This window comes from Lutjanus erythropterus, chromosome 12 (assembly GCF_056507025.1).
Source record: "Lutjanus erythropterus isolate fLutEry1 chromosome 12, fLutEry1.hap2, whole genome shotgun sequence".
Taxonomy (NCBI): domain Eukaryota; kingdom Metazoa; phylum Chordata; class Actinopteri; order Lutjaniformes; family Lutjanidae; genus Lutjanus; species Lutjanus erythropterus.
Genome location: NC_139328.1, coordinates 10,654,177 through 10,666,355, shown reverse-complemented (window position 1 = coordinate 10,666,355; position 12,179 = coordinate 10,654,177). Strand labels below are relative to the sequence as shown.

The 12,179-nt window shown below is 37.6% G+C and overlaps 1 protein-coding gene across 3 annotated transcripts; it reads left to right on the top strand.

The window, feature by feature from the left end:
* The first annotated feature begins 1,665 nt into the window (after positions 1-1,665).
* Positions 1,666-10,363, top strand: LOC146317634 (small ribosomal subunit protein uS14m-like). 3 transcript variants are annotated; one of them, XM_084732416.1, is made up of 7 exons: positions 1,666-1,785; positions 2,470-2,634; positions 6,879-7,089; positions 7,211-7,307; positions 7,407-7,506; positions 8,089-8,183; positions 9,607-10,363. In XM_084732416.1, exons 1-7 carry the CDS (start codon positions 1,717-1,719, stop codon positions 9,767-9,769), a joined length of 900 nt encoding a protein of 299 aa, XP_084588542.1. In that variant the 5' UTR covers positions 1,666-1,716; the 3' UTR covers positions 9,770-10,363. The 3 variants fall into 3 exon arrangements, with proteins under 3 accessions (XP_084588542.1, XP_084588541.1, XP_084588539.1); XM_084732413.1 differs by lacking the exons at positions 1,666-1,785; positions 2,470-2,634 and adding an exon at positions 5,578-5,726; XM_084732415.1 differs by lacking the exons at positions 6,879-7,089; positions 7,211-7,307; positions 7,407-7,506; positions 8,089-8,183; positions 9,607-10,363 and adding an exon at positions 3,878-4,443.
* The last annotated feature ends 1,816 nt before the right edge of the window (positions 10,364-12,179 follow it).

Genomic DNA, 12,179 nt, shown 5'->3' with positions numbered 1-12,179 from the left:
GTTATTTCACAATTACAGTGATTTGAAAAGATACTAACATTTCGACCTCAAGTAAAATGAGGAAATTGTTGTATCATGCAACAAAAACAGACACTTCAAGAGTCAATTACAGTGGTTGTTGTGTTCTTCTAATGACTTTCTATTTATTCGGTGTTAGCTTTGAAAATACCACTGTCTGCAAGCTACACTGATGCACTTCATCTATTGTCATGTTTCATTTAATTCAGCGCTCAGAGGCCTGCGCAAATTTCCCAGCCTGCTTCATGATGTTGCTCTTTATAGAGGAAGCACTGCCTGCAGTTTGTCATGTGTTAATATTTATCCAAGAACGCACCCCCCCAAGGCTGCAGAATAATGAGGATTGTTTAAGAAAACTTAAATGGAATTTGCGGCTATTGTTAAATGTGTTCCTATATAAACTGTTTAAGACAGTGCGCTGCTGAACCATGTGCTTAAAGAGGACCACAGTGCACAGTTTTATATATGTAAGAGTTTTATTGTCGGGGTCATGTCAGGTGAGAAAAGATGGTTTTAAGAATAGGATGTCAGTCAGACATAAGGCTCAGATTCAGTATGAAGACAGACCCCACTCCTTTGGTGGAGTGGTGAGAAAATATGAGTTTATACTCATAGAACAACACTGCCACCTGTTGGTATTTAGGTAGTACTGCAAGGGTCTAAAAATGCAAGTCCCACCTTGAATTGTCCTGAAAGAAAAATGATAAACGTGGAGTGTAACCAGCCATTACATAAGTTTAACATGACTGTTGTTACCAAATCTCACAATCAAATGTCACTTTATAAACATGTAGCAGACAATCAGTTTGCCCGAAAGTATTAGGAGCTTATATTTGCAGCATAACCTCATCAAAAGAGACACAATCTTGATTATCCATCATCAGAAATTTCAACTTACAACTCTAAATTAGAAACCAACATCTTTGTGTATATATATTTTATTTATACATGCCATGTAGAACTGAAAGAATTGGAAAGTACACTGTTAAAGGGACACTTCCAAAAATCGTGACCAGTTTACTCAAAATAATCCACAGACCTTGTTGTGAACAGTTTCATGTAGGAACTACTTTCTTTCAGCAGTAGAATCTACCAGAACTACTTTATTTATTCTAGAAAAAAGCAGTTCTTGAATGAAACTCACTGCAACAAATGGTGTGGATTACCTGAGTTAACTGGGTCATGATTTTTGGAAAGAGATGCTGTTTTTCTTTTTATTTTGAACTTTGAGCACCAGAAACCAAGTGCAATTTAGTCCCATTATATTGGAAATAAGGCAGACATCTCACCAACACAAGAAGACAACATTTCTACAAAACTCAGCAACTCACATCAAAAAAGTCTAGATGGAAAAAATAGCACTACAGGTAAGAGGAAAAATATGTATTTATGATTTTCAGGTGAACTGTCCCTTTAAAACAACAAAAGAGCTAGAGTTAATAGAACAATGGCCAAGAACCAGGGAGAAGAAAACATTAAATTTGTCAAATAAGAAGCTCATTAAATGTGTATGATAGTCACAAATTGAAAAAACGAGTTCACTATTTCGGTTCATTGGTTGTCCTGTACTGTCATTGTATTGTCATTGGATATATTATTAAATATTGATATGTCATTTCACACTCCTGGTCGATAGGAGGCGATATTTTCAGTGTTCATTATCCTCCTTCGTTGGTTTTGCACAACAAATCTTTCAATATGGCGGCCCACAGGATAGCATGTTTGGGGTTAAATGCCCTTTATTCCTCCGTTTGCGCTCCACAGCAGGTAGATTCAGATATTATCACTTTGTATTTTGTGGTTTAAGTGTTTTAGGTAATAGTGCGTTACATATCTATGACCGAGGGGTAAATAAATCAACGTTTTCAGTGTTAGCTACCGGTCTTATTAGCTTGCTGACGTTAGCTTCGTAGCTAATGCTAGTTAGCCTGCTAATTGATAAGCGTATTTTATATCGTTTTTAATTGGCTGTTAACTATTTACCTCAAGTACTAATAATAAGGGAATTGTGTTGAAATCAAACGTTGCTCACGGTTTGTCTGTGGCAGCTTATTAAAGATTTTAAATAATTTCTGAAGCTAACGGTGACCTGAAAGGCATCTTCACCTGTGTTACACTACTGAACCCCCCTCACATCCTCACAGAAGTGTCAGTCTGTCTGTGCAGGTCAGGTGAACAACTGGAGAAGATGTCATCAAATATATTTAGATATGCTTTTATTGCCCAAATTCACCGTATGAGTTTCAATGTTAACCTGCAGGGATAAGTGTTAACTTCAACAGTGAATATGTCAGTGCAAGCTAAACATGACTGTGACCAGAGGTTTCAATCTCTGAAGAACAGCCTATAGTGTTTGGTTTGGATTTTGGCAGAACCTTTCAGTCTCCGTGTGGTACACAGCAGCATAATATTAGATGTCAATCAATAACAACTGCTGAATACTTGGTGCAGGCCCTGAGGAGCTGCTGGGGGGCGGTGGAGCAGGTGAGGAGTTACTATGTTGACTGGAGGATGCTGAGGGACCTCAAGAGAAGACAGATGGCCTTTGACTACGCTGATGAGAGGCTACGAATCAATGCACTGAGGAAGAACACCATCCTGCCCAAAGAGCTGCAGGTACGTTGCAGCATCTTTATTTTTTAGCAGAGCTTAACAGTAATGCCCCTCAGGTGGCCACTGGCAACAATTTAGAGAAATTTGCAACAATTTCTTGGCCTTTGGTTGCATTCAGTGGTAGCCACTTTTTGAAAAAATATAAAAGAGGAACAACAAACAGCAAAACCTGCATCCCAAAATAAATACATTTATAATATTTGTTGCATTAGTCATTTTTAAATAATGCTGTTCCAGTCTGAACTGGGACCAGACAATGTTGCTGTGTTGATACATTTACTCACATGCACACAGCATGTTACAAAGCAAATTATGTTGTTTGACTGTGTGTGTGTGTCACACAGTTCCTTAAGTACTCAACATATAAGGTGACTAAAATGACAACCATATCAGCTTCGGCAACCAAAAGCTGATTCCTTTAGAGCTGGAACTAATGAATATTTTAATTTCTGATTAATCTGCAGATTATTTTCATGATTAGTTGATAAATTGTTTATACTATCCTCACATTTAAGAAGCTGGAACAAGCAAATATATGATATTTTAGCTTGAAAAGTGACAATCATCAAAATAGTTGAGAATTAATTTTCTTTTGATAAAATGAGCTCTAGATGATTGCTTGCCAGCCTGCCAACCAAATGTAAGTTACCAACCAAAAGTTAAGTGAGTGTTTAGCACATTTTAATTAGTGTTTTGTTGAACTGAGCAAAACTGAATGCACTGGAATCAAACTGATGATATGGTCTTATCATGTTGCTCGTCTGTAATTGTTTGGTGTAAATAAAGATTCGGACCAAGCTGTAATTAAAAATGGACAAAATTAGATATTACAGTTTGGTCTTATGTAATGCAAATCAGTACAACACAATTCAATATTTTGAACATTACTTTAATTACTCCGTAGGTCATTTTTGGGATATTTGTTACCAGTACAGGAAATCTCTCTTAATCTTAATTATTGTTGGTCAGTTGGAAAAGCAGAGCCTGCATCTTTTCTTCACATCTCCTGCTGAATGTTTTCTAGTTTTAGAACAGAGAAGAAGAACCATGCAGAATGTAAGAGTAAAATTTTCATGTTCTGAGTGCAGCAGACAACACAATCTTTCATAGTTTACACTGAAGCTGTACAGAGTTGTACATCTTGTGTGATCATTATGAGAGATGATTCACAACATCCAGAGTGGTTCCAAATAGTTTCAAATACAAATAAACGCTGAATTTCTAAATGGTTTCAATTTTTTTGCAGGAGATGGCAGATAAAGAAATCGCAGCATTACCCAGGGACAGCTGCCCCGTGAGAATACGCAACAGGTGTGTGATGACGTCCAGACCTCGAGGAGTGAAGCGGAGGTGGCGACTGAGCCGGATTGTCTTTCGTCAGTTAGCTGACCACAACCAGATGTCTGGGATTCTGAGGGCAAGGTGGTGACCAATGGACATTAAAATTGGATCGGATCATGAAAAATCAGAAGATCAGGACATTCAATACAGACAGATTTGTTTTGGACTACATGGAGTCTTTAGAGGACCTGACTGTAATAAAACAGTTTCACCACTACCCACAAAAGGCTGGAGAGTGTTCGTGTTTAAAATGAATCAACTGAGATTACTGCAACTTATTTTCAGTATTTTGTGTATACTGAGGAGGACATGAATGAATAGATCGTTTCTGTAGATGATGTTCGTCCTGGTCAGTTAGGTCCTTTTCTGTTCTTATGAAAAACAACAAAATGCAGAATATTTAACGAGAAAATGTCCATGTAACTTACTGTACTCAGAAATGGATGAATAAATATTATTGTACATTACAAACTTTAAGTGTGTTTTAGTTTATTGTACAATGTAGTTGATGCAGAAAATAGCAATGTTTTAGTGTTATTAGTATAAATATGGTCAAGGTAAAACCAGATTCTCCTCCATTATGAAGAATGTAAGAATCAGTTTACACTGTAAAAAAAGACAAAGGTGTTAGGGAAAACTCAAAATTTCAAGGCAACGTACCACAATAGATTTTTGAGTTTTGAACCCAACTCACACTTCTGACTTTTGAAATATACAGCAGTTAACTTTTGTTACCCCCCTTAAAAAAAACTTGACCCATATTCTTCAGTTGAGATCATTTACTTTACCTGATTAGATAAACTTGAAACTTAAATTTTAAGAAATGTTAAAAAAAAAAAAAGGTATTTCAAGAATTGATCACAGACTTAAGTACATCATACAAAACCACTTCAATAAAGGCACCCCAATAAAAACAATCAAACTTTAAAAGCTACCTGGAATAATAAATAATTATAACAACATCTTGAGATTTAATTTTGTCTTTCTCCTGCCATCACAATTACCGCTTTTTGTTTGAATGAAAGAGGGAGAGCTTGCTTGTTCTTGTTACAACGTGCGCCTGGATGACGTATTTCCACTTTTACATCAGTCCCATTTGAGAGGAGCTACTGTGATTGGTCTCCTTTTGTGAGGAACACAGCATATGACCAATTGCATTTTGGAAAAGAAAAAACACCAACAGCTGACTTCAAAGCTTAGTCAAAAAGTGACAACCTTCCTAGAAATGTAGTGGAGTCAAAAGTACAATATTTGTCTTTGAAATGTAGTGGAGTGAAAGTCATAAGCTTCCCAAAAAAATGTACTTAAGTACGGTACTCAAGTAAATGTACTTCACTACTGTCCACCACTGGTCACAGTGAGCTGTGAACTTGATTTATCATTATTTATCATTTGTCAAAAATATCTTTCAGATGTCATCATATAAAATATGAAATAAGCTTTTAAACTCTGCAGCCATCCAAGTTATTTTACAATGTGTGGTCTACAAGGCATGATACAAAAAATAGTCATGTAAAAAAGAACATTTGGTGAGATATTTAAATGTACGCATATATTGTCTGGTCCCAGTTCAGACTTCGGTCCAGTAGGTGGCGGTAGTGCGCCTATGGGCTGGCTTGCCAAACGCCACTAGTCTAACCAAGAAGAAGAAGAAGGACTGCAGCGTGAGAGCAGTGAACAGTTATAAAAACCGTTTCCAAATCTAGGAAATATAACTGATTTATCACAGAGCCTAAATGGATCTAACCGGACAGGTAACACCATGTTTTTATTCAGTTTGGAGGAGGCTGACAGGGCAAATCTAGAGTTTATATGGTATTAGCCAGCTGAGATGTCTTAATTTAGCTGCATCATACCACTGAAAGCAATGCTACATTTGCTAATACTAGTTAACTTAGCTAGTTAGCAAGCTGCAGCGAACCGGCAAAGTGGTATATTTCTGTCTTATATCTTTAGTGTCAGGAGGTAACTACATTTTGAAACCAAACTCTATTTTTCAGAGATGATAACATTGCCTGGTCATGTCTGGTGGCATGTGTCAGTAACGTTAGCTAGCTAGCAGTAAATTAGCCTTGACTGGAGTTCAGCTACTAGAACATTCTAGCGTCATGCTAACGTTAGCTAATGTTGAAGCTCATCGTGTGTTACCATGGCATCGGGATGTAAGTGGAGAGATTTAAACCAGTGTCTGTCTTGAATTCGAGACCGTGAGAGCTAAGACTTTAACGGGGGTCATTGTACGGGAGAATGTCCAAGTCAGCTGTAATGGCAAGTTACTTGACATCTTATGACTTTCGTTTTCTACAAGTGTAGTGATTGGGTAACGTTAAACGATTCTGTTCCACTTCCAAGGAAGCAATAAACTAATTTAACAGGGCAAAAGTAGAAAAAAAATGTCAATACATTGTCCAGTTAGAGCCAGGATGATTTGCATCTGATGAGAAGACACAAGACAAAAACAGAAAAATAAGAAAAATGAACTGTTAGTAGGGCTGTAACAGTTTTTTTTTAATATAAAAAATGTGTTTATAGACAGGTGCAGTATCAATAATGAATAATTATTGCTTTTCAGAGGTTACCCTAAAACTAGGGCCAGATCTTTAGTTCTGGAGATCAGTAATAAAAAATAACCTAATTGTTCTAGATACAAGAAACAAAATATAAGCAAGATTTTGTGCAACCTTTGTGAAGCAAATGATCAGTATTTTTAGCATGAGATGTGAGTAATATATCTATCAACATAATATTTCTGTTGATCAGCAACTTGAGAATCAATTTCAGCACTGGATTATAGGCTGAGATAAAAATTAGTTGATTGGGGTTGACACATCTAAATAAGATGTTCAATCAAACTGTCAAATTGTTGATGTGCATTTCTCACTGGTCTGACTCTTGCCCCAATACAGATCAACCAGTTGGAGGCAGATTTGCAGGAGCTCGGGTCACTCTTGGAGAAAGCAGAGAGGAAAAGAGTGCAGGAGCTGCTAAAGCAGGAGCAGAAGAAGGTGGAGAAGGAGCTTTCAGTCAAACGACATCAAAAGGAGCAACAAGCCAGGAGAGAGGCAGACCCATCTCTCGCCTCTAAAGCAGCATACACAGTCAAGATCACCAACTACGGTAGAGTGCCAGTGTTTCGTAAAATTGCCAGTACTTGGTGAGAAAGTGCAATAGTTAACATGTGTGAAAGATCCGAAAAAATAATTAGAAAATCGTTTACACTTTTGCATCCCCCCGGCAGCATGGGACCAGTCAGAGAAATTTGTTAAAATTTACCTCACACTGAAGGATGTGCACAAAATTCCAGCAGAAAATGTGGAGGTCAACTTTACAGAAGGGTAAGGTGATAATCAACATATATTCACACAATATATACACAGTGTTTGTCATTCATTACCTGTCACTAACCATACGCTTGTATTTGCTCCTTCTCCCAGGTCATTTTCTGTGTTGGTAAAGAATCTAGATGGGAAAAACCATCAAATGACAGTCCTCAACCTGTTATATGCAATCGATGAAAAGGACAGCTATAAAAAGGTGAATAAAGCCTCTTCACTGGTTAAAGGAACAGGCTGTGTTTTTGATAGAAGTTTTCATGAGTTATTTGTTGTTAAAAAACTGGAATCAAGAAAGGGGTCTAATTAATTAGATATTTAAGCCATAACATAGCATTAGAATTTCGTTTCTGATGCTTGATTGTTTTGTCACATGTCTTTACATTTTGAAATAATTTTGTTTTAAAAGATTGTTAGCATATTATCACAAACTAGGTGGATAATGTTTTCTAACATGTATGACTGACCAGTTAGTGGCCACCACAGGGCAGAGAGTAGACTCCAAAATAAGCTTGTCGTAGTAGTCCTTCATTTACGCATCAGTTTTTCAAGTGCTTATGGCCAAGGTCCTGTTCAACAGTTGCTGAATAATTCTTCCAGAACCAGCAGCAACAAAGAAAAATGGGCATCTAGCAGCCACTTGCTTGCCAACTGCTGAATTCAGGCCCAGTCTTGACTTGCGTTTTATACCCTTCAGTTCAATCTGCCAACTTCTGTGGATAAATAGAGCAGCAGTCTTTTTGCTTTTCAAAAGCCCTGTAACCATCTTTCATCTCTTCAACAGATAAAAACAGACATGGTCCTTGTCATGTGCAAGAAGCAGACAACAAAGAAGTGGGAGTGCCTAACAAAGGTGGAAAAACAGTCTAAAGAAAAAGAGTAAGTTCAAAGAAGTATTGATTGATTTTTAGTTCACGTAATTTGCACAAAAGCACTGATTTTAAATTACGTTAAAGCCACTGCATGCTTTAAATGCATTTAGTCATGCAAGGTGCTGTGCAATGTATATGATGACAGAGGTGAGCGTTAAACGTTAAACACATAGACAGAATTCTTTTAAACAATGACGGAAAAATCTGAAGGCCATCCGTCATTTTGACGGATTAAAACACTGAGGGTGATCGACCATAACGAGCTGTTGTATCTGCAGCAGCGAGGGAGAGATCACCTTAAAGCATTTAAAAGATAGAGAATTCTTTAGCCAATTATCACAAACTCACTACAGGGACATTATATATTTCAAGTAGAAAAAAAATCCATCGAGGAAGGGAGGAGAGCAAACAAACTATTTATATACTGGAGAGAAAGCGTGAGAGACAAGCTGCCTCCCTCACACGCCACACCTGACTGCCTGCACACAGTGTGAAAGGAGAGGGAACGAGAGAACGAACACTGCTGGCAGAAGAACCACAGACTGCATTACTCAGAGCAGCATGCATGGGAATAAATTACAGTATAATATAATCAAATAACTTTGGTATAAATAAGTCATTAGATTTGTCTTTAGGGCCTGACTGAAGCTGTTTTTTGGGGCTGATACCGATATTAGGGAGTAAAAACAATTCTGATGTCAATATTTTGAAAAGCACTACGAGTGTCTGCAAAGTTGCTGAACGTAGAAAGAAAGTCACCAGGTTGGCAACACCGAGCCCAATAATTACGTTGTGGCTGATGAACGAGGTGAAGAAAGAAAGACTGATAAAGTGAAGGACAAACAAGTGGCCAAAACTACATTTATCAGCCAACTGCAGCTCTTTGTCTTGTCAGCAGACCTCCACTGTTGACATGAAAAGTGGCCACCCGGTTGGTGCCTCTGTTCTTCTTCTCTCTCAATGCCTTATAAATTAATAATCTGTAAATTTGTTCTTTATATTAAATATTGTTGTAATCAAGTGTTTGGAAATGGTTCATGTCTCATGATCATTAAAAAAATGAAAATTAAAATGATTTACAAAAGTAGATTATGAGAGAGTCTAATGCAACCTCTGTATGATGATGTGTATGATTAGTACCACACTGCTGATGTCAGTGTTGTGTCAGTAGTTAAGGACACAAAGGTGCCAGTAGTTAAACAATTACCATAATTTTCACACTGTTTGCAAGTAGTCGCGAACACATCTGGCTAATTTCTCCAAACAGCAGTCTGAGACATGCAGTAGCCTGCACATTGAAGTGCAGTACCGTATCTGTGTGCCAGGTGTCACTGTATATAATACAGCCTGGGTGCTTACAGACAGGATGAGAATGAAATCTGCTTTTCCAGTAAAGGCCTACAAACTGTTATTTCACCGTCTCTCAACAGAAAGCCCACTGTAGATGACAATGCAGATCCCAGCGACGGCCTGATGAGCATGCTGAAGAAGATTTACTCAGAGGGAGACGATGAGATGAAGAGAACCATCAACAAAGCCTGGTCAGAGTCCCAAGAGAAGAAAATACGAGGAGAAGGCATGATGGACTTCTGAACTGCACTCACCGCTCTTCCACAGCAGGACCAAGAGACGGCTGTCGGGGACGCAGCCGGCATGACTTGAATATTAAATGTTAGGGGTTGAAACTAGAGTTCAATATAAAAATCATATTTCCACAAAATTCAGAATATTTAATTTGCAGCTCATCAATAAGGTGTAGGGATTAATGTCTTAAGCCCTGGATGGCCTCATTTTGGTTCTGGTGTTCTCATAGTCGTGGGACATAATTCATAAACCTCTCAATAAATTACACAGAACAAGCCTGATCAAGTAGAACTGTGCTGTCCAGCAGATGGCAGCCTCAGCACAGCAAGAAAACAGTTCCATCACTATGTTTTTTTTTTGGTGAAGCCAGCACCGTAATGCAGTTGTTTTTTCTTGAGATACTTGAGATGAGTACTTCATAGTTTAAATTGGACCAGTGTAAATGAAATAGGTGAGACATGTTCTGTAAAGTCACATCCTAATCTTGTTCCTGTGCAGCTGAATTGAGCTGATACTTAAGATGTTTCTGAGTGTTCGTTTGCCAAAATCATTTCTTCAATAGATAGAACCAGAGGGCTCTTCTGACTTCTTTTCAAGTCTTTATATCAGCTTGTATTTTTTTTTTTTGTCATTCCATAAATAGATATATCTGCAGAGACGGCACTATTTTTGCATCGCTCCAGTGTAATAATTTACATTGTGCTCTTACATATTGTAATTCTCTAAAACACATTCTCTGTCATTCCGTAATGTGACAGTTTCCTGCTGTAATTTCTATTTACAGTTGCACTATTCAAAAGTTGTGATTTTTCCCTCCAACATTTGTGAATATGTAAACATTTAAGTTTGAATTATGTTGATTATTTTAGTTTTTTGTCATCATCTGACATATTGTTGATCGCCCTCAGGTTGTTCATGAAGTTCTCTCAAATATACATCTTGAACTGACCCTTCTTCACCTCTTCTTTGTTTGTCTTCTTTTTTTTTGATATCAGAATAGATTTTACACTTTTTTTTAACCAACCATTGATTAGCCTGATTTGCTTACTCCACTACACATGTTCTCATCACGTCTTTATCTTGTTTACTTTTTGTGAAGTAATAATTTAGATATATCTTGGCAGAGACCTGCCTGCTCACAGTAAAGTTGGTATTTTTATTTCAAGACGGTGACTACTTAAACATAATGTTAATCCATTTTTAAAACTTCAGAATCCTCAGCACTCTCACAATCCATTAGGGCAGATCGATCTCCAAAGTACTGACACTGCTGATATACAAGTCTAACCTCAGTAGGATCGATCATTACCTGAATAAATAGACCAATCTCATTTTGGATGGCGTCCTGGACGCATGACCATTCCTGCGCTGCAATATTTTCTGCTGCTGTTGTGTGCATGTGTGCAGTGATCACCTCTTTAATTCAGAGAATCCATGTAATGAACTTAATTTACCATTAATAATCCACAAATACAATCAATCAAAACTGTTGTGGTTAAACGTGTATTTAATTAAGTCATTTGAATTGTAAAATGACATGAATGCCTTGTGCCCTGCAAATTATCAGTAATTCAAAGATATTTACAAGAAGAATTGTAGTAAATTATGACATATTTAATAGGTCTATAATAGCAATCCATATAAACCATCTCCTAAAATTTAAGACAGTAATATGAGCAATGTTCCACACAGTATTTGACAAAAATGGATCCTGGTCACTTAGATTATTTTGTGTAATGCAGTTCAGCTTTCATAGCCTGTCTTGTTGTTACAGCTGCAGCTCATCTCACAAAAGTGAGTTAATGGAGTTTTAAATTGCTGAAATCCTGCAGAGCGTGAGCCTTTGAGCTGCAAACTGCCACCAGGTGGCAGCTGTGATCAGCGGCTCACATGGATTTCTCTGGGGACTTTCTCTCTCTCTCTCTCTCACACACACACACACACACGGGAAATCTAACCAAGGTTTTAAGGTGGAAATCTGGGCTTTTATTTTGAAGGGTCTCTGAAGGTTTTGGCAGAATAACAAACTCACTCCTGCGCCTGCGGTTTTGTTAAATTAATTGTAAGACTCACTGCAATATTTCACGATCTGTAGATCCAAAATAATTTACGGGTGGTAATTATTTTGGGCAAACACACAGAGGTCATATCACCCGCAGTAATATTTCCATGACTGCTCGGAATATGTCGTGCAATTTCTACATCGGACCTGTTCAATTAATGAGTTAATTCATCGTGTTTACATTGTAACCTGTAAGAGATGTATGAGGGCGTGTGGGAAACTGTAAATCATCAGTGCTCCTGTGGGGTGATGTATGAGCCACTGCACCATGGACCGCACTATTCATTTAATGCAGCAGGTGACTTATTAAGATAAAGAGTTTTCTCATTGCCAGGAACAAAGGTAGAATGATTCCAA

Excerpts from the sequence above, each read along its gene's own strand:
- LOC146317634 (XM_084732416.1), top strand. The coding sequence starts at position 1,717 with ATGGCGGCCCACAGGATAGCATGTTTGGGGTTAAATGCCCTTTATTCC. Across the intron at positions 7,308-7,406 it reads GAGGTCAACTTTACAGAAGG|GTCATTTTCTGTGTTGGTAA; the intron begins GTAAGGTGATAA and ends TCCTTCTCCCAG. Across the intron at positions 8,184-9,606 it reads AAACAGTCTAAAGAAAAAGA|AAAGCCCACTGTAGATGACA; the intron begins GTAAGTTCAAAG and ends GTCTCTCAACAG.